General features: G+C 40.4%; 1 protein-coding gene across 1 annotated transcript in view; it reads left to right on the top strand.

The window, feature by feature from the left end:
* vret (vreteno) overlaps window positions 1-27,939 on the top strand; it is a 392,221-nt gene that overhangs the window by 264,003 nt on the left and 100,279 nt on the right. The window contains exon 10 of the mRNA XM_068225072.1: window positions 3,700-4,792. Within this exon, the coding sequence (XP_068081173.1) occupies window positions 3,700-4,792 (1,093 nt within the window). The remainder of the gene's footprint in view (window positions 1-3,699; window positions 4,793-27,939) is intronic.

Below are 27,939 nucleotides of genomic sequence, written 5' to 3'. Positions count from 1 at the left end.
GACCTTTTCAGGGTGGTTCTTATTGTCATTAACTGGAGCATGTGCATTTACAATAGAGTATCCTTTTTGCCACGTCTTAGAGATAACACAGAGATGCATTCGCTAGCTCATGTAAATCCGATGGCAGAATCCATTATATCACGTCGTACTAAAAAAGCTGTACCAAAAATGCTGGAGCCATGTGTGTTCTTAGACGCTGGTTTCCCCTTGATTACTCTTATAACCTTCTGACTCAAAAGCCACATCATCAGTAAATCGGGTTTCTTGGGCTGCTGTTATTGCAATTTTGTGCTTATGCAGAATGTCGGTCAATTGCTTCAGTTTTCCGGTCTTACAGAGGGTTTGAATGTTGGTGGTTCCAAAGTGTGTGACAGTTTTGCGTCTCAATAGGTTGGTGATATTAGGGAACTCCTACTTTCCCCGCACGATGAGGTCAGGCTCCCCAGAATCCGAAGGCCTGAATACGCCACCATTGGTGACGGGAGATTTGATACTCCCTGGGGTAGTGACATCTGCGTCGTTGTTTATCATCGTATGCGAACTAGTAAAGAAATTTACTAGCGCCTTCAGGGTTGGCCACACCGAATTTTATTCAGGAGCGTTGATTACAATGGGGTCGCCACTCCCAAGGGCATTTTAGAGCTACTGCCAGCAATTATTTATGCCGCCCCTTACATGGGGAACAGGCACCCTTGCAGCCGCCTCTGACATGGGAAACAGACGCTGCTGATGCCAAGCGTGCTTATATTATTCTCTAAGCACTGGGCTGCCTCTTCCACAATCTCCACCATTCAGAAGTCCATCTTCTCTGCTGTAGATTCCATTGAGGGCTTCACTCGTAACCCTGAGCTGGGACCCTTACCAGATGCTACACACTGGGTCAGTGTGCTGTGGGACTCACATTGGCAGGGGCGCCAATCCCTGGGCAGGGCTACCTCCGAAGAGGGTCCCTACCTGCTACCTTTACATACCACTTATAATGTATATAAGAAATTATTATTTTGCCACCTATTCAATACAATACAGAATGTTAACATATGAGTTAAAACATTGTTAAAATATAATAGTGTCTTCCCAGCCCAAACATGTTCAAATATGGAGAAAACTCTTTTTCTTGCTCACCAAGACAAAATTATAAACTAGTCCTATATACACTGAAAGGATTCTAGGCTAATACACAGAAGTTTATGTACACTTCGCCAATAATAGGGTGTGCTACTTTACTTTTGGAACAAGTTCGTCACATTCACTACATATTACCCTAAATGCTACTTGTCACTTTCCTAATGTACAAGACCGGGCAAGCTGGCCGTGTGGTTAGGGACACAGCTGTGCGCTAGTGTCTGGAAGATAGTTGGTTCAAACCCCACTGTCAGCAGCCCTGGAAATGGTTTACCATTTTCATGCCAGACAAATGCTGGGGCTGTACCTTAATTAAGGACACTACCGCCTCCTTCCCACACCTATAGTCCTCTCCGTGTAAGGACGTACCCTAAGGGTGCAACCTTACCCTTTCTCCCCTGTAATATTAAGGTATCGATTTATAGTTACTTTTCTTGCTGTTGGGTATTTTGCAGGTCTTTTTCAGTGTCGGTAACCATACAGTTTAGGGACCCTACTTGCCGATACGACGTCTTACATTAACCGTTAATCTGGCACGTTGGCAACGTTCAATCACTGTTCTAGCATGAATTGCGTGTTGCCACCGCATCGCCGTTAAAGTCACTAGTGATACATTTGCGAGAATATTTAAAGCATATTTTCTTTTTCTGTGGGATTGTAAATCTATTTGGCTAATACCAAGTAAGTAGAATTGTGGCATGTTCGGATAATGCATTTATTAACATTGTTTGCGCGAAATGATTAAAGTGCTCAAGTACGTCAGTCTCATGTCTAGATCTACCGGTACACGAAATAACTCTTGCGGGACGAAATTTTGGCAGTAGAACTTATGACATTATTATTTTCAAATCCGCAGTGAACTTGAAACCTGACCTAATTTCCGTTCACGGAGCTTGGCACATTAGTATTCCTATATGTTTCCTGATAAGCTTGAAGATATAACCAGCCTGCAGGCTGAAAATATGCCCAATAATTTCTCTCCTTACTGGTTACCGGTGTTGAAGAGAGAAGGAAATGTTCGCGCAAAAGAAAGGGAAGTCATTGGATGTCTGGAACTTTCTAAAATCACACTGCAAAGACTTATTAAATAAATTGCATCGTTTAACACGCCCCTCTTGTCAAGAATATGGTTATAGTACGCCTAGTGTATATCAAAATAAAGACGGATAATTTGAGTGAGAAAGTGTGTTTATATCCTTAATTCCTCATTGAGCGTGGAAATCGACGAGATATTCATAATTATCTTGAGTTATTTGATCTTATCTTTTATCATTTACTAGGGTAGGGAAACATTGATTATCGGTGTTTCCTACATTGAGGTTAGTTTGTTATGGTTATGTCTGGTGATTTTAATATGTAACCAGCCAGGTTGGCAGCAGTGATCCGCCATTACAAAAAAGAGAAAAGAAGAGCATCGGGTGGCGATATTTACTTTCTGGGGTATTTCCTTACGTGGAAATTACTATAGGCCTTTCCTGTCCCATAGTCGCCATAAGACTTACCAGTGTCTGTGCGACGTAAAAAAAATTGTAAAAAAAAAAAAGTACTAGAAGCAAAGCAAGGCCATATTATCGCCGTACTGGCCACGAAGGTCCTTGGAGAATTGGAAGGTAAAGGCTTCCACTAGCCGTATCCTCGGCACTTGGTGACTTAGTGGTTAGCTGTGCACCCAGCTGCTTTTGTCCCCAGAATTTAACCTGGTATTTATTTTTGGTGTAGTCCCGAGTGAACCTGAGGGCCATGCGCGCAACTGGAACATATAATAGAACTTCTGAAACTTATTAACAAAGTATGTATTAGAGGTTTGTGTTTAAAGTGTAAGGCAAGGATCACTTTATTACGAAAGACCCTACAATGGGACAAAGCTGACATTGATTGTTTCACACAAGTGTTGGCTCTCTTCTTTTATGTTGGTAGGTGTACAATGAATGTTGTACATTCACAGCTAGTGACCCTTACAAGCATTAGATCATGCTGTAAGCCCATGCTACTGACACTTGCAAGCGTTCTTGCATTTGGAAATTATTTTATAATTATGATTTCAGATCCTTGGTGACACAAGGGTCTAAAGGAGCAGCAGCGAATGTGTTGATCAGTGTTTCAAGATACTGTTCTTGTCATTAGCATTTTTAGGAGTAACTTACCTCCAGCATCTGGGTTTAACAAAATAGTTTGATGAATTGCACTGAAATATACATGTGGCTATTAGCTTGTAAGTAGGGTCCTACTATGTTGAACAGATAAATACTAGCCTACAAGCAAAATAGAACATAAATAGTCTTTTCTGTTCACATTGCATGAAAATTACTCTACCTTGGAATTCAAATTGTAATGGATGATACTAGGTGGTGGGTGGATTTTTTTTAAGTGAACCTCCAAGCAAACGTGTTTCAGCTTTTAGTCGTTCACTTTCCCTTCCCTTCATATCTTTCCATGTTACTTACTCTTGTTATTGATTTGCTAAATTTTTTGTAAAAAATTGGAATGTTACAATACATTATCTATAAATTACAGAATAATTGTATTCTGTTTTTTCACCAGCTGTGAGTGTTTTAATTTATTTTTTTTTTTTTCTAGGCCATTAGAGGATTCTCGTACTAAAACAGATATTTCTCGAAGACCTGCAGTTCCCAATGGTGATGTGAAAGTGGAACCAGCTCTCGACCACAGAGTGACAATAAAGGACATACCTAGTACAAACTCTCGTGTCGATGGAATTGTACAGACTTCGTTTCCTGAAGGTGGATGTAATGTGTCTGCAGAGGTCAATAAGTTAACTTCAAAAACAGAAGGTGTTTCATTAAATGATTCTGGGAATGTTGCTGAAGAGCATCGAAGAGGGAAGGATGGATTGTTGGGAGAATTTCCTGGAACATCAGAAAATAATGGACGTTCGGGAGACTTACGAGGGAGAAAAGAGAACTGTGGGATCTTGGGTGACCGTCCTAGGCAGGGCGAATTTTCTGGAAATGAACTTCACCATGATAGGAGAAATCAGCCAAGGCATCGAAGACAGGATGTTGAACAGCAGAACCCAAAAAGAAATCAAGGAAACAGGACAAAATCAACTGATAGGTTTGGAGGTGGAAGACATGACAGAAGGAGCAGCAATAATAATAGTAATAATAAGCAGAGGAATGACCAGGAAGAGAAAAATGATGGGGAGCAAATTAGTGGCCAGCGATTGCGAAGTAGTGGAGATCTTCACGATAGCAGGCGAACTTCGAACAATGGGCTGAGAAACGAGGTCAGGCGTGATGCTTATAAGAATGATGGACAGCGGAGGAACGCTACAGGCCAGAAGTCCTACTCTAGAGAACGTAGCAAAGAGCAAAGAGAAACCAGAAATTCTGCAAATGATAATTTCAAAAATGACAGAGAAGAACCTATGAGAAATGTTTTAAATTGCGAGTCCCAGCTTAACAGCCATTCCTTTGATGATTCGGCAAAATTACATCAAAGTGAAATGTCAAGCACAGGAAATGAGCTTCAAGAACACCTTTCAAGCAATGGAGAACTCCAGGAAACCAAGACATCTGCACCATCTACTGGTGCAATTCCTAAGAGCAGATCAAGAGTATCCGGTGAAGTTGTTCAGGATTCCAACTGTTCTTCAAATGCATCTGCTGAAAAGACTGCAGAGGATTTGCCGAGAGGATTGTATACCGAGGTAATTTCTTTCTTTTTTAAATGTGTACTTCATTTATAAGATTTAAAGGTATTTCAACTAAAACATTATTTTTCTTTAAGATTAACACAACCTATAACAAGCTACAAAGATTTTGGGTCCAACTTCTTGGCTGAATGATCCCTATTCAGACCTTTGGTTCAGTTAGCTCCGGATTTGATTCCTGGTCGGGTAAAGGATTTTAATTACGCCTGGTTAATTCCTCTTGCTCTAGGACTGGGTGTTTTCCCAATATTCCCCTCTGCATATTCACATAACACAACACACTATCACGCAGCACAGAAACACAATAGTGAATGCATCCCTTTATACAAGGTTGGTAAAACAGAACCAAATTCACAGGTGCAGCTACAGTTCGCACTCGTGCGACATCACAAGGGTTTGTTTGGGTGTGTCTGGTGATAGGGGGGAGATGTTGAGGGGCAACAAAAGCTAGAAAGATTTTGGTTGTTGGAATGTCGCATTAATTTTAGGGAACTTTTTTATTTTTTCCTTCTTCCCTTGTGACCGGATAACCTAATCGGGAGTTGAGCCCATCGGTCCTGTATTTAATTGACAGTTTTTTAATATTAATTCTAAAAATTTAATTTGTGGGTCCATCTTTTCAATACACAAGACTACACACTACAATTAAGTGTTAAATTTAGTCATGTAAAAAACATGTTACGTGTTTCAACTCTCTGGGTAATCCTCAGCCAACTGTACACATTTGAAAGAACCACTCATTATATTCATAATCGCGTATCACTAGGGTAAGTCAGTCTAAGGATGGATATAAATACGATGATTCTTGAACATTTGTTAATCACATCATGAAATACACGCTCACGGAACAAAAATCGATCCTTCACTCGTGCTCATATGTTAGACTCTCTATGTTACATCTGAAAGCCTGTGATCACTATATTATGACATATTCATCACAAAGCTATCTGTACAGATATACTATATATCACAGTATCCATCCTGAGGCCTCTGTGAACTTATCGGAAAGATTTACAAATATTACCCTTAACACCATATAATTTATGAGTATCGTAATGAAGGCATTAAAATTCCTTTTAAATCCGTTATATCACAGACTAGCTGATGTACCCGTGCTTTGCTACGGGATTCTCAGAAAGACTGACTTCTTGATGGTTTTCCTAACTGAATTCAACGTAGGTCATCACAAAAACGTCAGTAGGAATGTAGCGATTGAAAGCAATGTTATCATATAAAATACTCGATCAAATGAAAAACCGCACACTTTTTCACTTTCAACGAACAGTACTACGGTGCCGATCTAAGAGTCCAAAGTTCCAGAGCTGGAATAACCAGGTCGCAGACTGCAGTGAACACTCCTCTGTCATTATTCCGTTAAATATGCACACTACTCATTCCAATCAGTGCCTCAAAGTAGGGATTGAATAGCTCGAATACTATGATGAACCAGTGTGTTACGTACCACATATATCAGAAAATGTATGAACCAGAGGAATGGCATGCTAAAGAAGAAAGTTATCTTACTCCCCAGCTACTTCCCGTCAATATACAAGCAGGCTGTTACACTCGATACGACCAGGCGAGTTGCCCGTGTGGTTAGGGGCGCGCAGCTGTGAGCTTGCATCCGGGAGATAGTGGATTCGAAACCCATTGCCAGCAACCCTGAAGATGGTATTCCGTGGTTTCCCATTTTCACACCAGTCACACCAGGCTGTACTTTAAAGCCAAGGCCGCTTCCTTCACACCACTATTCATTTCCTTTCCCATCGTCGCCATAAGACCTGCCTGTGTCGGTGCGACGTCAAGCAAATTTAAAAAAACCTCGGTACGCTGCAGTAATCCTATCGGGTATGAGAGGAAACAGAAGACAAAAAGCACATCACAACAAACAATGGTCAGTGTAATGTTATTGTTGATAAAGTTTATGAGCTTTCTATATTGCAGGCCTTCACATTAGTTTTCTTTCGACTCTGTGATATTAGGGTGTCTTACAAAATTATTTATATCGTAGACTGCAGTTTCTTATTCTCAAACTTTACACCGATTTTCACTAAATTCTGTTTACCCGTTTTCTCGTGACTCGGCGCTGATATGGACTTAGGACCAAAAATCCAAATTCATGAATATCTCTGATTATATGCGGTGCGGTAACAATGCATAAGACATAAGTGATCGGAATTTAATAACTACTACTAACTTACGACATAACTAAAATTATGTTAGTTATATAGTATTTATCGATACAACCACTAATAACATAAATAACTTATTTGAGAATTACATTTCAGGCCTTCCCCTAAACTACTATTTCACTCAACGTGAATAAAATAATTTGTAGCCTAGATTGCAATGGTTCGTCACCCGACATTACATAGCGATTTTCATTAAATTCTCTTCAGCCGTTTTCTATTGATGCGGGTACAGACAGACAGACATACAGACATTACGGAAAAGTAAAAAATGCATTTTCTTATTACTGTGGACATGACAGATACAGAAATATCATTCATTTCAAATTCTGAGCAATGCACAGGCAAAACACTTATTTATTACATTTTAGGCCTTCCCCTAAACTACCATTTCACTCAGTGCGAATAACATTATTGATAGCCTAGATTATAGTGACCTATTCCCCGACTTTGCATACCAATTTTCGTGAAGATACGACCACTAATAAAATAAATATTTGACAATTAAATTTTAGGCCTTCCCCTAAACTACCATTTTTCTCAGCATGTATAGCCTATATTGTAGCGACTTATTTCCCATCTTTGTCTAGCAATTTTCATTAAGACACGACCACTAATAACAAATATTTGAGAATTAAATTTCAGGCCTTCCCCTAAACTACCATTTCACTCAGCGTGATTAAAATAATTTATAGCCTAGATTGTAGCGGTTCATCACCCGACTTTACATTCCAATTTTCATTCAATTCTCTTCAGCCGTTTTCTCGTGATGCGTGTACATACATACAGACAGACAGACAGACAGAGAGACAGAAATTACGGAAAAGTAAAAAATGCATTTTCTTGTTACTGTGGACATGACTGATACAGAAATACCATTCTTTTCAAATTCTGAGCAATGTACAGACAAAACTCTTATTTTATATATATAGATTAATTACTTGTAAATATGACTCCTCATAAGCATATGATTTGACAATTTCATCCCCAAACACTATTCTGTTTCAGAAACATAATACAACCTGTCGTCGTCGGCGGCTGTAACTCGATCGGAGTATATATAACTTCTTCCTGCATACATTGAGCATTTCAACTCAGTTTATGGATGTGTTTGCAATGACCAAACAGACCAATCCTGGCATAAAACATACGCCTACACAAGTCACACTGGATGGATGCAGTAGGGTGGGGTGGTAATTGACGGACTTTTCTTGCTTGTCTCTTGGCCTCTTGATGTCTGCGGCGTTCTCTTTTAAACGAGTTGACAGCGGTGGATGTAGTGTTCCGCCACAGTCAACGGTCCACAGCACATCCTTCCCATGTCTGTATATTTATATCAGTTGTCTTCATGATTTGTTTCAGCTGGTCCTTAAAACGTGTAAGAGTCTACTGTGGGAGCTAAGTTCACCATAAAGAATTTGGCGGGGAAGCCTGGTATCACACATGCGATGAACGTGGCCTAGTCATGATGAGCGATGATCTGTGCTTTTATTACAAGTGATTAATCTGCGCTTTGTCGAGAACTGCCATGTTAGTCACATAGTCCTCCCACTTAATATTCAAGATGTATCTCATTTTCTGTTGGTGAAAAAGCTCAGGTATTTTGATATCACGGCGATAGTGCCATACAGCAGCGGGGAAATGACAACATTTTTGTACACCATGACTTTGATGTGTAGTTTTAGGTCATTTTTCATGAAGACTCTGTGCATTAATTGTCCAAATACTCCATGAGCAGCCACAATTCTTTTGTCAACATCTTGTTCGCAGGGACACCGTTTAGACAATATGCTTCCTAGATATGAAAAGTGATCAACCTGCTCCAGTGTTGTCTAAGATGGAGATACTGAACTTAGAAAGAGTTAATCGTGGTGCAGGTTGTGCAAGAACCTTCGTTTTTTTGTTGGCATTAATGGCAAGACCAAAGCGATCACATGCAGTTTTAAATTAGTTGACTGAGACTTGTAGCTGTGCAGGTGTTAGAGCGTGAGATGCGATGGCATCGGCATACTGAAGTTCTGCGACTCGGGTAACCAGAGTACGTCTTTGTGAGCGAAGTCTTACCCAGATTGAAAAGGACTTTTTTTAAACAAAATTTAATCTCTATGCCTAAATTATTTGCAGATGATTCATGCAGCATGGCAGCCATGTACATTGCAAAGAGTGTAGGAGCAAGCACTACTGAGTTACCATGAAGAACCTGTCCAGACATGCAATCATGAAGAGCTTGAACCAATTGCACATAATGTTCAGGACATCCAAAATGTCTCAATTCCACATAGCAGATCTTGGTACTGAATCAAAGGCTTTTTCCAGATCATAGAAAACTAAATACAGAGGCTGATGTTGCTCTCTGCATTCATGGAGTTGCCTTGCACAGATCATATCTGTTGTGCCTCTTGAGGTTCAGAAACCACATTGAGGCTCAGGCAAAATCCCCTCTGAGATAACTTTGAGCCGGTTTAATAGAATTCTTGTGAGAATTTTACCTGCAGTTGACAAAAGCGATATACGACGGTAGTTCTCACATACACCACGATCGCCTTTCTTAAAGATAGTGATGATGTTAGCATTTTTCAAGTCTTCGGGTACTTCTCTAGTTTCCCAAATAAAGAGGATGAGTATGAAAAGTCTAGTCTTCAAGGGTATACCTTGTATCAGTTCCAGAATGATGTTATCAGGACCAGGAACCTTTCTTGGTTTTAGTTGATTGCTTTGGTGAAGTCTCTGTATGTGGGTGGAATGCCATACATGCTTGTTGGGGCTGCTGAGGGACATTACGAAGAAACTCCTCAGCGACATTGGAGGAACGATCTAGAAGCTCGGGGAAATGTTCCTTCCAATGCTCTAAAATTTCTCCAGTATCACTAAAATGGAGTTGTCGGCAGTCCTCAATGACCCCGATGAAGATTGAATTGGACCATATATCTCTTTTATGCCAGCATAGAAGTTTTGCACATCACAGGCAACAGACAGTCTTTGGAGTTCTTCAGATTTTTGTTGCCACCAGTTATTCTTGATTTCCTTAATTTGTGCCTGACATTTTCCTTTAAGTTCCAAGAAATGTGATTTCTTCACATTGGAAAGTCTGATTGTGAAGACAGGGTGGTTGGGCTTCGTGTTGGTATTGATCGGACATATAATTTCTTTATTTCCATCAAACCAGTCTTGTCTTTTTTTTTTTTTTTTTTTTCCCCTCACAAAACCAGTTGTTTCCTCAGTTGGCTCAGTGATGACCTTCTAAAGCATGGCCCACTCCTGATTTGTACTATCACTGCTGAAAGGATAACTAGCCAGTTTGTTTGAGATTGCATTTCTGTAATCTGTAGCAGTGGATTCAATTTGAAGATTAGAAGTATCAGATTTCTTTCTCGGCAGGTTATGGATGGATCCTTTTGGTTTGCGACAGATTGAGATTCTGAACCGGCAAAAAAGGAGCTTATGATCTGTCCAGCAGTCATCGACGTTTCTTGCGGCCCTTGTAACAAGGCCATCTTTGTTATCACATTACCTGGTGATGATACAGTCAAGGATGTAGCAGTGCAGGGAGCGATGGTGCATCCAAGTGGTCTTGTATCGATTAGGCAGGTGGAACTTAGTATTAGTAATAGAGTTCATGTTCAGGACATAAACCATGGAGCAGTAGGCCATTAGCATTACAGTTGCCAAGTCCATGTTTTCCCATCACATTGCCCCATAATTGGTGATCTTTACCAATTATGACATTGAAATTGCCAAGTAGTAAGTTTGTCTCTTGGTGATGCTTTGATGATGGTAGTGCTGAGCAGGTTATAGAATTGGTCTTCACCTTATACATCAGCATCCAAGGTGGGAGCAATATGAGGAGATGAGTGTCATAGATTTGGGTCCAGAGAGTGGGATTTGAAAGTTCATAATCTTTCGCTGTCAGCGGTTCGAGTTAGGTATAATCATTCACCAATTTGGTCTTCACAGCGAATCCAACACCATGAAGGCGTTGTTCTCCCTTATCTTTTCCCTTCCAGAAGATTGTGTAGCCTGAGCTGAACTGTGTAAGTTTACCTTCGCTGGACAGTCAGGTTTCACTTAAGGCAGCAATATCAATGTTCATTCGTTCATGCTCATGGGTGACAAGCGCTGTTTTTCCCTCAGGTCTGTTATTGTCTTTCAAATCAAGTAGGGTTCAAACATTCCAGGTACCTATAATCAAAGTTTTGGCAATCTTTGTGTTTTGACTGCATAGGGGGTGACTCACTGGGTGTGGCCTCCTAGCCGGCTGACAGTGCGATTATCGATGTTTAGCCCACTTTTTCTAAGGCCTTCCCCATTCAGAGTTGGCAGCAGTGATCCTAAATAGGCCTGCCCAAACAAAGATGCAGGGAAAACTATCATAACACTTGGAAAATACATCTGATGAGGATTGAACCTATGCAGTTCGACCTGCTCTTGATGTTAGTTCGAAGATTCCTGACTGTGGTAACATCACATTGTCACATTACATACAAATACATATGAAACTATATGTAGAAAATCCCTATTCTGTCTGTCATTCACAGTGATGTTGAGAAAATGACATTTCAGCAACTGGCATCAGATATACATTCTTACGTCGAATTTACAGTAAAAATACAGCAAACCCCTCGGGTGCATGATTTTTGTACTTTTAAAAGAAAAATATGTTGCTTTCAGAGAATTTCTCATGTTCGCTGTTGACGTACACATCTTAGTTGAAGCAAATGTATATGCAAGCGGAGATGCCAACTTTCAAGAAAGGCAATTCGTAATTCAGCCGTTCCTTCGAGATCTTAATGTACATATCACTGAAAAATCAATGAAAAACATACACTTCAACCAGATATTCAAAGACTGGCATATAAAGAGTGTATGATTCTTACCTGCTAAAGTAACAAGTGATCTGCAGTTCATATCTGAGTGGAGGTTGAAGGATCATTTATTTTGTTGAGTACTGTAGTTGCTGCCTGTAGCAGCTTGTAGTTGCTGTTTGGTAAACGTACACTGGTGACATGCTTTTCCATTTGATATTATATGCAGCCTCTGCACTAACAGAGCACTTAACAGTTCGGTGTTCATATTAGCACGGAACTCATTCTTGTTCTTCCTCACCATACGCAACTGAAAAGTCACAGCTACACACACACACTACAAAACACGTGTGAATGAGATATTGAAAAACGCAGTAAACAGGGCCATTCTTTCAGGTATTCCTCCCTAAATTTTTGAACTATTTTTGGTTTATTACTAGCATCACTAATCACGGTAACATCACCACATGTATTTTCCTGCTCAAGAAATATTCTCATTATTTCAAACCTTTTTTCATTAGCATATTTCCTAGAAGAGCAATATATGTAAATTTGGCAACCAAAATTACAATAAATACTTGAACAGTTACGCACATAGTATCCACAATGAAACGGAGATCGTCACCACTTTCCCGCCTGAACAAAGACTAAACAACTCGCATATTTGCATGGAAATCTGGTTTTGTGACGAACAAAGACAACAGCTCCATATGATATACCACTTCACAGGTGCCTATTTCTCCGGTACTGGAAGCAGACACTGCGTTTGGCGCGTGAAAACTCGAAATATTCTTAAATGAGGGACAGGAAAGGGGTATAAATTATTACAGATAAATCCGAAAATAATATGAGAATTCAAGCTGTAATGGCATTCCTTGTGTATCCTTTTGAACACTTTATACACTTGGATTTTAAAAATCAACCAAAAAAAAAGGAGAAAAAAGTAATTTTGAGGTGTGTGATTCATACAGGCATAATTGTTATGGGTAATTCGTAATTATTACGATTGAATCGTAATAGTTGGCATCTCTGCGGAAGGCTTCCATATTGTTTGAGACAAAGCATTATACCAGTTGTTCTCTATTGATCAATTTGCTATGTTTAACCCTGGAACCAGCAAGTGGTTTACCTTCAAGTGGCAAGCATTTGGGCGAGTTTTTCAAGCAACTTTTAAAAAAATCATAAAAATGTTGTTTTTCAATTTGTTTTTATGTATAACATGTCCTTTTATTCAGAAAAGGACAAATAATACTATAGTAAGAAATTAAACTTACCAATTTAGTATCCTGAAGCAGTATGGGCGAAGTATCCAACTCACGCTAAGTATTCCAAAATAATCTGAAAGTTCTGGGCAACGTGTACGTAAAAATTATTATACAACGATTTTATTATATACAAAATTTGAACAATTTTATGCTGATTAAAAATATGTAGAAGGGTTTCACTACATTGAAGTATTCTAGAGTAAGATAGAACTGAAATAACACAAGCACAACGCACCAACAGGTGAGTCTACATAGTCAGATTCATCCTCGCTACCTTCGGGGTGGCTCTTCTTTCTTTCTGCTTTCATAGGCCTCCAAAAATATTCTATCTTATGGTAGTACTGTTTATGGACACCACAATTACATCCTGGGCACCAGAAGTGGGTGCGTGACTTTTTTTTGCAGTCGAACAGACAGGGCACAACTGCAGTTTCTTCCCTGTTATGCGTACCAGCTTATGTCGCATTCCTCTGGAAGGTCCAGATGGAATGTTTTCTAGAGTTTCTTCATCTACAGGACCTTCGACAATACTAACCATAAATTCCTCATGTTCAAGGTGTTTGTCGGTGTTCAAATTATAGAATATGTAGGCATCAGAAATTACCATTACCAACAGGTTATAGAATATTTCCTTCCAGTCAAAATGTTTTAGTGGCATGACTTTAGAGAAATATGGAAATATTTGCAATTTTGAAGTGCACCACTATTTTTCAATGTTGTTATTAGGGTTCAGACCCATATTTATGACTAGAGAAATTTTTTTTATTTCTGATACTGTAAGGTCAACCCATCGTTCCAGACGAGAATACGGACCCCTATGTCCGGAATTCGTTTTATTTCGAATAATTTCCTGTGCGTATTTATTAGTTTGTCACTAACAGATTCCACAATGCATAACAAATAGAAATATGTTAGAGGAGGACTGTTTCTCAGAGGGCATTTTCGTACACCTGCGTTTTGAAACTTCTCTTCCACGTTTATTTCTTGCTCTGGAGGATAAACTCTTGTCCACTTGGGTTCTGTTCGGTCAACTGCATTACCGTCATTATCAGTATCATCATCAGTGGCTGGTTCATTGTGTTCCACATCGTTGTCAATATCCGTGTCGAAATCACTTAGCCTAGGCTCATAATTCGCCACTACCTGACGAATTATTGTCAAAGTCGTCGTCAATTCCCTCTAAAAATACGTCGCTATTGCCTTTACCATCCAGTTCAAACAAACAATGACGAAATGCAGGGTCATACCTCCCAGAGCTGGATGTATTGGCAAAATGTGACGCAATGTGAACTGCAAAGACTAAAAGGATCATAACTATACAGTAAAACCTCGTTAATTCTAAGTCGTTGGGACTCAAAAATCGGTCTCCGAATTACGTGATTTCGAATTAACCGCCAATTCGCAATTCAGAAGTACCAACCCTTGCCGCGTTGCAAAATATTCTAAGGCCCGTTACTGCATGCAGTCAAATACAGTAGAGATAATACTCGACGCTGAGCGAGATATCGAGGGACAGCTACTGAAGCTCACTCTAGCGGATAGACCTGAACAGTACTAATTCTCTCATAAGAGCACGTGTATTTGTGTGTGTAGTTTTTGGTGTTATTTATGTGTTTTCAGTGAGTTGACATAAATAAATAGTAGTGTGTGTCATTGCTTGATATCTCCTCTCAACATGAGGGGAAAGGTATGTGCTGTGTTTGGCTGCAGTAATTATGAAATAGAGAAAAATGCGCGGTCGTTCTTCAGGTTCCCTCGTGACAAGAACATGTAAGTAATATTGTGTTTGCGTATATATTCTTCCAGTGAGAGAGATTTTTATAGTACTTCATAATCTTCTGACCTGCTCGACCCATATATATATTTTTTTTTTTTTTTGCTAGTTGCTTTACGTCGCACCGACTCAGATAGGTCTTATGGCGACGATGGGACAGGATAGGGCTAGGAGTGGGAAGGAATCGGCCGTGGCCTTAATTAAGGTACAGCCCCAGCATTTGCCTGGTGTGAAAATGGGAAACCACGGAAAACCATTTTCAGGGCTGCCGATAGTGGGGTTCGAACCTACTATCTCCCGAATACTGGATACTGGCCGCAATTAAGCGACTGCAGCTATCGAGCTCGGTGACCCATATTTTAACTGGCATAAAATGTAATACGCATATTTTATTCTATAGTGCAGCAGATAACCCTCAATACCGATCTGTTGTTGTAGGTGTGATCTGTGGGTTTTGAAATGTCACAGAAGCGATTTGGATAAGGTGTACAAGAAAGAAGGGTCGTTACGCTTATATAAGAATTATAAGATCTGTTCAGATCATTTCCAGGCCAGAGACTTTAAAAATCCTAGACTGTACAGCCAGAGGTATGTTACATTTTTACTCTAATTGTAGGTAAATATTCCTCAAAGCATCACTATCGACATTTTCATACTTTTCTTTCTTTTATCCCTCGTCTCGGATTAAAGCCAGGATTTTATAGATTTTCTTTCTGTTAGTAGGCTTCATGTTGAGAGGAAAATTGTCCAGTTTTTAATTGTTAATTCATTGCATCATATGTGTAAGGAATGTGATGATATTTTGTATTGACAAGTGTCTTAATGTGATGATAAAATGTTTTTTAAATGAGAAAAAAGAAAACCCCAACCATAAAAGTTCAGGCAGGAATGCTAAAGCTAAAAAAGTAATGCATAAATGAAAGATCAAGCCATTTCACAGCAGCCCATTTCATATCTTGTTTGTGTGTCTTATTTCAGTCTTTGAATAATAACCTTTTAAATAATTCTTCATTCATTTATCCAGAATTGCTTTAGCAACTTCGAAGTTAATATCTCAATGACACTTTCTTTCTAGACGAAATTTATTTATCCATTTCCGTATGTACATTTCCATTGAAATTTGAATTTAGCGCGATTTTTTTTCAGGTCAAGTCACTAGGAGCGCCACCGTCAAATTGTCTCCCATTTTAGCAAGGCGAAATCCGTAAATGTCGCGTATTATCTCTACTGTATTTGATGCAGTTAACCTTGCTTCACAGTTTATACCTTTCAAATGCCATGTAAAAAGAACTATTTCCAAAATGTATCCAAGGAGGTGCATTTACAATGTTCAAATAATGCACTTGGATAAATCACTGACAAACATAACCTCACGCAACGCAAGGAAAAAAATCGCACATTTCAAAGACGAGGATAAATTATGCCGGTTCCCCTGTGCAAATGCATTATTTTTTGGATTTCTGTACTGTTTGCATTTTTAGATGCTTTGTACTAGCATGGAAAGTGCCCGACGCCCTTAAAACATTGTAGCTTATTGAACTTTCCTATGATGAAGGGATAAAGTATCTCGCCTCCATGTGCATTGCAACGCACTACTATGACCCCCATCCCTCACCCTTGTACGATTTCCCGGCTTGCAATTTCTCCTTTAAAACCATAAGACCGTTTGGGCTCGCATTAAAATAAAGCAATGCAGTTTCACTGGCAATGACAATATTGTTTGGTGCCTACGAATGTATTATATGAGCCACGTCTTTTCGTCAACTGCCGGCATCGCCATTGTTCCCGGATTCTGTTTTCCCACATACTGCCTGTTGTTTGATATTATGGCGTTCCTTAAAAGGTTGAATACAGAAGAATTCCGATTTCATTCAACTTAGCAATCATGAAGCGCACTGTAGACACACCAAAGTGAGTGTAAGTGCGGAAAGCTACCCCTCCACGTTCCGGAACGCGCGTTCTATTATGACGCGGAACGGATAAATTTCCAGTTGAAATTACTCTGTAACATACTATTGTTTTAAAATGTAAAGGCAGTTTCGATTTAAAAGTCTGAATTTCGGTAATGGGGCCGACATTGTACTTCGAATTACGAATTATCCGTATTTCGAATTAAACAATTGAAATAACATGCAAAACTGTATCTCATGTTTCCGGGAACGAGAACTTCTTTGAATTAGGCGGGATTTTGAATTAACCGATTTCAAATTATCGAGGTTCAACTGTATCTCCATGATAGCTTGTGTCACGAATTAGATGCGGCTATCGGCAGTTGTCTTGAGCGGACTTGTAGCGAAGTACCTCCGAAGCTAGTTTCATGGGCGCATATACGCCTAGATCTACTCTGTAGATCCAAGGTGAACACGGACACCTCTGTTCGTTGGAGGTATTTCCAGGACTTCGTTCACCAGTATACGGACGGGCGACATGTCTTTATGGATAGTTCTAAGATCTGGGAAATTGTAGGATACTCTCACCTTGGATGATATTATCACAAAGATCTCACTTTCTAATGTCTATAGCGCATATACTACGGAGCTTTTTGCCATCTTAGAAGCTCTGCTGTTTGCACTGGCTGATTATAGAGACTACTTTCTCGGAAGTACCAATTCGTTAAGTTCTCTGCAGTTTGTTGACATCTTTTACCCACAAAACACATCGTGCGGTGGATTCATGACCTTCTTGCCAGGTTTTGTTGTGCTGGCACTAGAATAATGTTCGCATGGCTCCCAAGCGGCATTGGTATTGTGGAAAGCGAACTTGCGGGTGATGCTGCAAAGGAGGCGGCACTTGCCACATGTTATGGATATTGGTTCCCAGCTGAGTCAAGCTATCTTGGCACCCCCTGAATCGGATTTGGCAGCTATCCGAACTCCCAACAAGCTGAGAGCAATTAAGAGAACTGCCGTGTGGCAGACCTCTTCCCAGCCTTCACAGAGAGGGGCTGTTGTTTTATTTAAACTGAGGAGAAGTTTATGGAAAAAATACCCTTTCTTACGTACTGAAGAGGGGAGACACTTCAGTGTGTTCTTGTAGGGCTGAAATCACAATGGCTCATACCCTCACAAAGTGTGCCGATCTCTCTGACTTTAGATGGAATCCCGGTCTGCAGGATACCCTCTAATTCTTACTAGGCAGCGACTGGAATACTTCTGATGTAGTCCTTTGGTTTATGTATGTGAGTGGATTAATTAAGGGCTTCAAAATTTCAAGCTTTTCATTGTCGATATCAGCTTTTAAGAATAAATATATTCTTTTCTTAGGCCTACAATCGAGCACATGGTTCTTTGCTGCGGGGGAGCTTTTTTCTTCTCAGCCCAGTATTCCTTCATTTTAGCGCCATGGATGCCTTCTTCCTGGAGTCCATTTCATTCCTACTCCTGGATGCAGTGATTTAGTTGTTAGTGACTGGAGAGAGTCAGATGTCTTGAATAACTTTCTGAATTTATCTTGGCTGTAAATGTCATTGTGATCAATGTTTATGTATTGCAGGTCTTTCCGAACTAAATTTGTCCGTTTGGCATTTGTTGCTTTCCCTCTAGAAGATCCTTGAAGTGAGTCTCTGGCTGTCCATCCTGACTATGTGACCATAGAACATTAGTCTTCTCTTCCTCATAGCTGTTGTAATGCTCTCTGTTTTACTGTACAATTGCTTGTTGTGCCTGATTTTGAACCCATCTCCTTCTTTAATAGGGCCCATAATTCTTCTGAGGATCTTTCACTCTTTCAGCTCCAGTTTTGTGTGTTGTCCTTTCCTAGGAATTCTGAGGCTATAGTACAGATGTTCTTATGGTGAGTAGTGTCTAAGTTTCAGATTCAATGAGAGGGATTTAGACTTGTACATGTTCTTAAAAAGATAAGCTTTTTCTAATTTAGTGTATCTACTCTTCATTCCAAGGTCCTCATTAATATTTGGGGTTATCCATTCTCCAAATTATTTGAATGAGCTGCCCCCCCCCAAAGAAATAAGTTGGGTGCTTCTCTGATGTTGGTCAGAAATTCTGTTTTGTTGATAGCGTTCAGCCCTCCTTTAGCTGCTGTGCGATCGAGGGAAGATAGCTGGTACGTAGCTTCTTCCATACTTGAAGCTAAGAGTGTGAGGTCATCTGCGAAGGCTGAGCAAGTGACTGTTAACTTGTCTTTTTTGTAGCAGATTTTTAACATAGAGTTGACAGCTAGTGTATTCGTCCATTCCCGAGTGACCTTCTCCATCAGACAGTTAAACACGATGGGGGACAAACCATCTCCTTGTCTAACACTTGTTTTGATCTCGTAGCTTTTTGAAAATACCCCTCTGGAAGGCTGTGCCCCACCCCAAGAGGTCGGCTAAAGCCGTGCCCTTGCCGGCGGAGGCGGCATCGTCGACCAGGACTGGGAAATCATCTCCCAGCCTGTCCAAACTCGAAAAGAAGACGGCGAGGAATGCCCCTATGTTGCGCTCCCGCACTTCCATTGCGAAAGGGAAATCATGCCCTCCATCTGGCGGTATGAGTCTGCGCCAGCAGGTACTCTTGCTCCTAAACCTGTGCGCTCCCCTCGTAGGGTAACTTCCCGCCCCGGAAAGCGTTGAATTTCTGGGCGTCACAGCCACCGTCTGTCGATGACGGGATGGACGTCGCGCTGTCATCTACATCTACGGATGCAGATGTTGATAGCGTTTAGGTTCACGATTGTCACTCACAACCTAACACACTTTTTTAGTCCACACTATGGCACTGTTGCAGTGGAATTGTACCGGCTATGATAGGATCTTGCTGAGCTGCGTCAGCTCATTAGTCAGTTAGCAGCGAGTACAGTCTGTATTCAGGAGACAAACTTTAGACCAGGTCATCATATGGTCTTGAGAAATTTCAGGCTATACTCAACAGAACGATATTATGCTCACCGGGCATCAGGTAGAGTAGGTATTTTCGTTGGTCTGATACCTATAGCAAAGAGGTTCCCCTAAGAACCCCACTGGAAACAGTTGCGGTGCGGACACCGCTGCCTGTCCTAACAACCGTGTGTAACTTTATTTTCCACCAGGCCAGCATCTTAACATAAATGATGTCACTGATCTTATAGATCAGCTTCCTCCTCCCTTCATTTTATTGGGCGATTTTAACACTCATCACCCCAAATGGGGCTATGAAACGCCTTGCCCTTGGGGAAGGGAGTTGGCAACATTAGTAATGGAGCGGGATTTATGTATTTTGAACACAGGGGAACCAACTCATTTCATTGTACGTTACGGCACATATTCTCGCATAGACTTAAGTCTATGCAGCCGAACGTTGGGTCTGCTGTTTTGGTGGAATACACACGATGATCTCTGTGACATTGACCATTTTCCCATTATCCTTACTTTGTTGAAACAGAAATCTGTCGAGGCTCCTCCTCAATGGATTCTTAAACGTGCTGATTAGACAAAGTTAAGATCACTCGCTATCTTCAACGATGAGACCAGGCGGACTGTAGACGGCAATATAACTTACATAACAAAAGTTATCCTTGCCGCTGCTGAGGAGTCCATTCCTTCCTTCTCGGGAACTCCTCGCCGAAAACTTGTTCCTTGGTGGAACGAAGAAATTGCAGCAGCTATCAAAGAATGCCGTTGCGCTCATAAACGTTATCGTAGGCAGCCTGCTGTGGCCAACATGGTAACATTTAACAACTCTGCGCTAATGTGCGAGTCTTAATTCGCCAAAGTCAGAAAGCTTTGTGGGAGAGATATGTGTCGTCTATGATGTCACATACTCCATTATCTCAAGTGTGGACTAAACTTCGACGTATTTTGGGTATCCAAAGTTCATCTTCTCTACCGGGAATTTCCATTGCAGACAGTATCGTCACTGAACCGCTCTCTGTTGCTAACTATCTAGCTAGCCCTTTCACGCATGTATCTGGCTCCGGGATTTACTGTGATTTCCTCTCTCTGAAGCGGGAGGCAGAACGTTATCACCTCAGTTTTGCCACTCAAGCCTCGGAGGAGTATAACGTGCCCTTTACTGAGTGGGAACTCCACAGTGCCTTAGCACTTTGCAAGGCCATGTCTCCTGGACCAGACAATATCCATAACCAGATGTTGAAACACCTTAGTGAGGACAGTCTTCCGTATCTCCCTCGTGAGTTCAACCGAATCTGGATAGAGGAGCATAGTCATTCCTGTCCTCAAGCCTGACAAAGATCCTAAGTATGCAGGAAGTTACGGACCTATTTGTCTTACAAACTGCCTGTGTAAGCTATTTGAAAGGATGGTATATGGCCGACTTGTGTGGTGTCTGGAGAAACAAAGACTTCGGTGTGGTTTTTGAACCACTTGCTCAATCACTGACCACTTGGTATGCCTGGAAGGCTCTATCCAGGATGTTGCATCTCTGCAAACAACATGGGATAGCTGTCTTCTTTGACTTAGAAAATGCTTATGACACCACATGGTGATATGGTATCCCTTCAGTCCTGCATATGGAAATTCCTTGTGATTTTTTTGTCCCTCAATAATTCCGTGTCCGAGTAGGGAGGACGTATTCGCAATACCATGTTCAGGAAAATGGAGTCCCATAGGGATCGGTTCTTAGCGTCACTCTGTTCGCGAATGCCATAAACAGTATTGTTGCTGCTGCTGGTTCAGCAGTAATACCGTCGCTATATGTGGACGATTGCTCTGCTCTGTAGCTCGCGTAATATGGCAGTCGGAGAGTTACAATTACAGCAAGCTATTAGGAGAGTGGAGCAGAGGACCTTAGAACATGGTTTTCGGTTTTCAACTGCAAAGACCTCTGTTGTCCACTCTTGTCGTCAACGTACTCTTCACCCTCGTCCTGAACTTTATTTAGGAAATGTCACTCTTCCCGTAGTTGACACCGTTTTCTTGGGCTCCTTTTCGATAGTAAATTATCGTGGGAGCCACATGTGCGGGAGCTAAAAGTGCAATGCACCAAGAGGGTTAATCTCTTGAAGTTTCTTAGCAGCACTAATTGGGGAGCGGATCGCACGGTGCTCCTACAATTCTATCTTGCACATTTTTATCCAGGTTAGACTACGGCAGTGCAGCATATGGCTTGGCAAGACCAAGTGTCCTTGCAAAACTGAAGAGCATCCACCATGGCGGGGTTAGGTTGTCGATGGGAGCTTTCTGCACCAGCCCCTTAGCTAGACTGCTCGCTGAATCTGGTGCGCTGCCTTTACACCTGAGGCGCCAGCAGCTCCTTTTGTCATATGCTGCTAATTTGCGACAGATGCCACTTCCGAGCTATTCTTGCGTATTCAACAATGGAAACCGATGGCTGTATGCTGCTTGTCTTCGAGCAACGTGGCCAGTTGGAATACACTTGGATAGCAGTAGCAGATTTTCACATACCTTCGGTTTCTTGCCTTGTCATACAACCAAGTTGGGTACCTCCGTGGGTAGTACGACGACCTGGAATAATCCTGGATCTGCACACTGGCCCGAAGGAAAATACGGACCCTTCGATTTATCGGAGGCTCTTTCTGTCCGTTGTTGGTCTGCATCCAGGTTCAGTCGTCGTTTTCATGGATGGTTGAAGGACAGAAAAGAAGTTTGTTTCAACAATGATAGGTTTCTTTTTGCTCTCCCAGAAACCTGTAGTGTGTACACAGCAGAGCTCTATGCTATCTGTGAAGATCTGCGGTTCACACTCTCCGATGAGCGCCGACTCTTGCTTCTGTGTTCTGACTCCTTGAGCTCGCTACAGTCAATTGATACCTGTTTCTCTCAGCACCCTGTGGTGCAGTGGGTCCAGGACCTGCTGGCCAGGTGTTTGGATGTCGGCACCAGAATCATGTTTATGTGGCTCCCAAGCCACATGGGTGTAGAGGGAAATGAATTTAGCAGACAAGGCTGCCAAGGAGGCAGTTACACTGCCCCCGTTGCCTTACAAGGTTCCAGCAGGTGATGTTCCCACTCAGCTGAGACATCTGGTTGTGCCCCTTTGGGAGATGGAGTGGCAGGCCATTCCACGTCCAAATAAGCTGAGAGCATTAAAAGGAACAACAATGGTATGGAGGACTTCCCTTCGGGCTTCTTGGAGGAAAGCAGTGGTATTATATCATTTTCGGATCGACCCCAGTATCCTGACGCAGAGCGATGTGTACTTGCGGCGATCATCTTACCGCGATACACATCCTTACGGAGTGTGTGGACCTGGTCGATCTGCGCTGTAGGCTTAACCTCCCGAGTACAATCTCCCTCATCCTGCGAGATGACGAGCAGTCAGCGGACCTGTTCATCTGTTTTATGAGGGATAGTGGTCTTTTTTTATCGTGTGTAATGATGTCCCTTGGCCTAGTGTATTTGTGTTTATTTACTTTATTGTGAACATAACGAGTCCCAATTACAATGTTCACGACAATTGTTACTTAGACTTTAAAAGTACAAATTAAAAACAAAAACGGTACATAGCTAGAGTAATCTAAAAACTTAATTCATCTGACACATAAGTCACATTACTAAAAAAAAAAAATTATTACGGTTAATATAACATTACAGTAGTAATACATTCTAATTAAAATTAGTATATTATGTAAAACAATTACTTTAACAGGATTTCCACTTGGAATGTAATACATTTAAAAACATGGTTTACAACATTTATACGAGTTTTTTTTTTTTTTTTTTTTTTTTTTTAAATCTTCATAATCTATTAAATTATGTTCAGAATACAGTGTTACATGTCGAAATGAATGTACCTTCGGTCATACTAAAAATATCAACATAGGGATGAATATTATTGTAGTCTCATTGCTCTGTTAATTGGGGAGTTGTTGTTATGCATTTCAGTCTTAGCCTTTGATACAAAGAATATATTTCTAGAATGACTTAGTTTATGTGGCCCATAAAATGTTATTGACTTCAATATGTTTGAGTCATCAATTACAGAAGTACTTATTTTATACAGAAAAGTCAAATCTTTGCAACTTCGTCTGTGGCGCAAGCTATTCACACCATATTCCTTCAGTATACCTGAATAATTTATGAAGGCTGGGAAATTTCCTGTGATTTTATAAGTCATGAATTTTAAAAACTTGTTTTGAGTGCTCTCGACAAGATTTATATTTTTTGTCCCATTGACTTAATTTTAGTTTGTGTTACGTATTTTAATGTGTTGTTTTAACTTCTAACATGAATTACATGTGTATCTGTACTTCCAGGCAATCAATGCCTTATTCCTTTGTTACCTGTATTTTCTATCATTTTATTAGAAAATAAGGCATTGCGAATTAGATCCACTGATTGTTTTAATGTCATCATTTTTGTTCATCACCATTTTTTTTAAACTCTAGTCAGTGGTTACATCTTAAAATTTTAATTATAATATATCCTGTCGTCCATCTCGTTCCATTAGCGGCCGATGACCTTAGATGTTAGGCCCCTTTAATCAACCAGCATCATCATTGATAATACCCCTCTGAATTCGACTTTGGACATGGTGATTGTTAGAGTAGCCTTCACATGATTCAAAGTCTTCTTATTCAGTCCCATTTCAGTTAACGTGTCGAAAAGGGACTGTCTGTCTACCGAGTCATATTCCTTCTGGATGTCAACGAAAATTGTTACATAGGGTGAGTTGCTGAGGGTTTTTTTTAAAAATGTAAGTTCTGAGGTTCAGAATCTGCTTTCTGCATGACTTTGACTTCCTAAATCCAGTTAGGAACACTCCTATGCAGGAGTATAATTGTGCCTCCACTATTTTAAGCAATGCTTTGGAGAAGATTTTCACTCATAGGAGAGAGTTTTAGGATCTAAATTGTCTTATTTCTTGTGCAGCAGGTGGATGATAGCTGAAGTCCAATTCCTTGGTAGTGTTTCTGTCGTCCAGATGTCAGTTATGATCCTGTGGATACTGTCTGTTGAATCATTTGCACGTGTACATAATTCTGCAATGACGCAGTCTTCGCCTGCTGCTCTGTTAGATTTCAGTTCAGACATGATCGGTTTGATTTCTTCTTTGCTAGGAGGAAGGGTGTCAGGGTTAATAACATTCCTGGGTTGAAATTGTAATTTTTCCTCGGATTCTTCTGCATTAAGGTCATCAAAATATTTTGCAAGGGCGGTAGTACAATCTTCATTGTTCATTTGCAGTTCTGTCTTGTCCTTGAAGGTGAAGTGTTGGTGCTGAGTGAGCGTTTGTCTGAGATTTTAGAGTTTTGCATATGTAACTAGTGGTGTTCCTTTGAAAGTCCTTCTTTGCCTGATCTATGATGTCGTTATATTGCCTCTGATGGTTTAGGCCATTCTTTCTTATTGTTAGGAAGGCAGTATGATTTTCCGTGCTCTGTTGCAGTTCCATTTCACCCATTCCTGTCTCCTCTCCACTATCACATGTTCGCATCCACCATGGGTACTTACTCCTGGTTGCAAGGATGGTTTTTGTTGCTGCATCTATCAATGCCTTCAGTAGATTACACCAATCTTTTTTTATTCTGATTATTGCTTAGGACCTTAGTAAATTTGTTGTTCTTCAACTGGACTGGATTATATTTTGGGATTCTGGACCTCTTGTAGTTGTTACCTCTGGACTTTGTGAGTGGAATGAAAACAGCGATAACCACCTCCTCCAGGTCGGGCTGATATAGGCCCAGTTTTTTAAATGAATGTTATGTGATAACACTGCTGTTACGGAGGTCTGACACATAACTTAACAAAAGGGTCGTCTCATCAAGAATTGTTAAGTCTAACAAATTGTTAATACTTGTGTTAAATTAACATGGCAGCAGGTCTGTGTTAAATCTCTTAACAGCTGATAAAATTTCAAAATGGAGGCATATAGAAGATGTAAGTTGAAGCTTTACTGCTGTATTGAACCCTTGACTTACCATTCCATCGTTGGTCGGCCACAGCTGCTGCAGTAGAGCAATATTGAACTCTTAAATCTTGGGGTCGTAGCGGGAATAATTCGGTCACAATCTTAACCAAACGATGGGGTTCAGAAGAGAGCCTAACTACTTGAAATGAGGAGCAAATATGTGCTTATGAATCACTTAATTGCACAAAAAGAATTAATATAAAATCCTTGATCAAGAAAAAATTTAATTATTCAATGTTTCAAACGCAGTCACATTGCATGGCGTTATTTTTATTGATTACAATATCGAAGGGTTTTCTTCGGAGAAAAGTAGAAATCTCACAGATTAGTGGACAGCGAAAACGAAAAAAATGGAAAGTAACCTGAAAATCGGGCACCTGTTAATCCAAACGATAACTGAAAATTAATCCACACGATCCGTGGAAAATCTGACCTTCAACAAAGAGAGTTCCAGATTTACTCTTAATTAAGGTTATCCACCAGTCAAATACCCTGTCGGATATGGAAACACCCGCCGAATGGACCCTAAATCGAACCAAATTGACTATCAGTTTCTTTGGATAGGTTGCAAAATATTACTGGAAAGCATGGTGTTCACTACAAGTTAACAGCAGCACTCACAATTGAAAATAAAATTCCACCATGTATTGTCATCTCGTGACACCCTTAAGATATAAAATAATCCCGACGCTGAAACGTGTATCAACCAAACAGCTGTTCAGAAGGAACCAACAACAACAACACGATCCGTGAGGATCTTACTTTACGTCGTTCTGAAGGAACAAAAAACTGCAAAATGTAGGAAACACTTATTCATCACGCATTTAGAAGAAATGCCAAACACTGAAGTTAAATAAAAAGTGGTAAATCACTTGAAAAATATTATTATAAAACCAACTTTCAGGTTGTAAATGGTTACGTTACGCTTAATAAAATTGCAAGTCCACATGGTAAAATAAAATAACAACATAAGAATTCTTTCCTTTACGACAATGACTACCATCACAGATCCATCTACTTATTGTTTGCCCCAACAAAATACCTACAAAATTATTGATCGACCACAATCAACTACGTATATAAATGAAAGAACGAAATAAATTGAAAATAAAATATATTACCGGCTGACGAATCTAACCCGCATTCGTAACTCAAGTCTCACATAAATAAACTAAGTGTCAACACGCACACTAGCAAAGCAAACGGATGTCAGAACCACAAAACAATTAAGTCCGTAACAAAATAAAATGCTGAAGTTAATTGAACTCAAACACGCGTGGCGCGCTGCAATAAATATTCAGAGTTAGCTCAGTACCCAATATTGGACAACCCTCACGTCCAGGCCACTAGTGGTTCCATAATCTTGGGTACACACTTTCCCGCTAGTAAGGGCTATGCGCAAAACATGGCATCAATATTACTTAGCTAACACTCTTCGCATTGCATACACTACTGCAGACACTACCATCCCTCAAGTCACTTCACAAAACCACCTATTCTAAGACTTGAGTATATACAGCCAACATCCTAAACCTATCGTCGTGCCTACCTAATATTTGCACATCCTCAACACTAACCTCTACGTACACACACACACCTTCCTAAACCTATCGCTGAGCGAGAACTAGGACATCTCATCATCAATATACTCCTAGGATAACATGTGACGTCCTAAATCTATTGTCGAGCGGCAATTGGGTTGTCTACGCTTCCTGTAGAATGTCAGGTGAAATCGTAACTTCAAACACTCTTAGACATTTTAGCTGTAAACCTTGTTGAAACCAATAGCACACTACGAAACAAGATCTTGCCACAGAATGAACACAAGTCAGGAGATGCAACTAAGTCCCTATCTTGTCAATAAAACGTGAAACTGAAAATAAATAGGCAAGCAATCCACAACTCAAACACGATCTCGACATACACAATGAAGTTCGGAGAAATAATAATGATTTTCAACACATGTCTAACATTACGTGAATATCGCCAAACAGTCATCATCACCACCGCAAAAATCCACAGTATAATTCTAGGTTGAGGCCCTCAAATTGCCTACCATCTTACTATTCCAAATAACCATATCCATTAACTATCCAGTGAAGCGAAATTCAGTGAATCTACACAGCCAAACTATCACTTTAATAACGTCCACAATGTTTCCGATTTGATGATAAATTATCGTCTCGTAATATATGAAATTTACTGCTTGGAAATTTGTCATAACAGTCAAATAACACCAACCGTGTATTGAGGTCGTATTACTATAATATTCATTATGCTGATTTTAAACTAGTCACTTGGATTTAACT

This window comes from Anabrus simplex, chromosome 1 (genome assembly GCF_040414725.1).
Source record: "Anabrus simplex isolate iqAnaSimp1 chromosome 1, ASM4041472v1, whole genome shotgun sequence".
Lineage (NCBI taxonomy): Eukaryota > Metazoa > Arthropoda > Insecta > Orthoptera > Tettigoniidae > Anabrus > Anabrus simplex.
The sequence above is the reverse complement of the archived record's forward strand: the minus strand, read 5'-3'. Positions and strand labels throughout refer to the sequence as shown.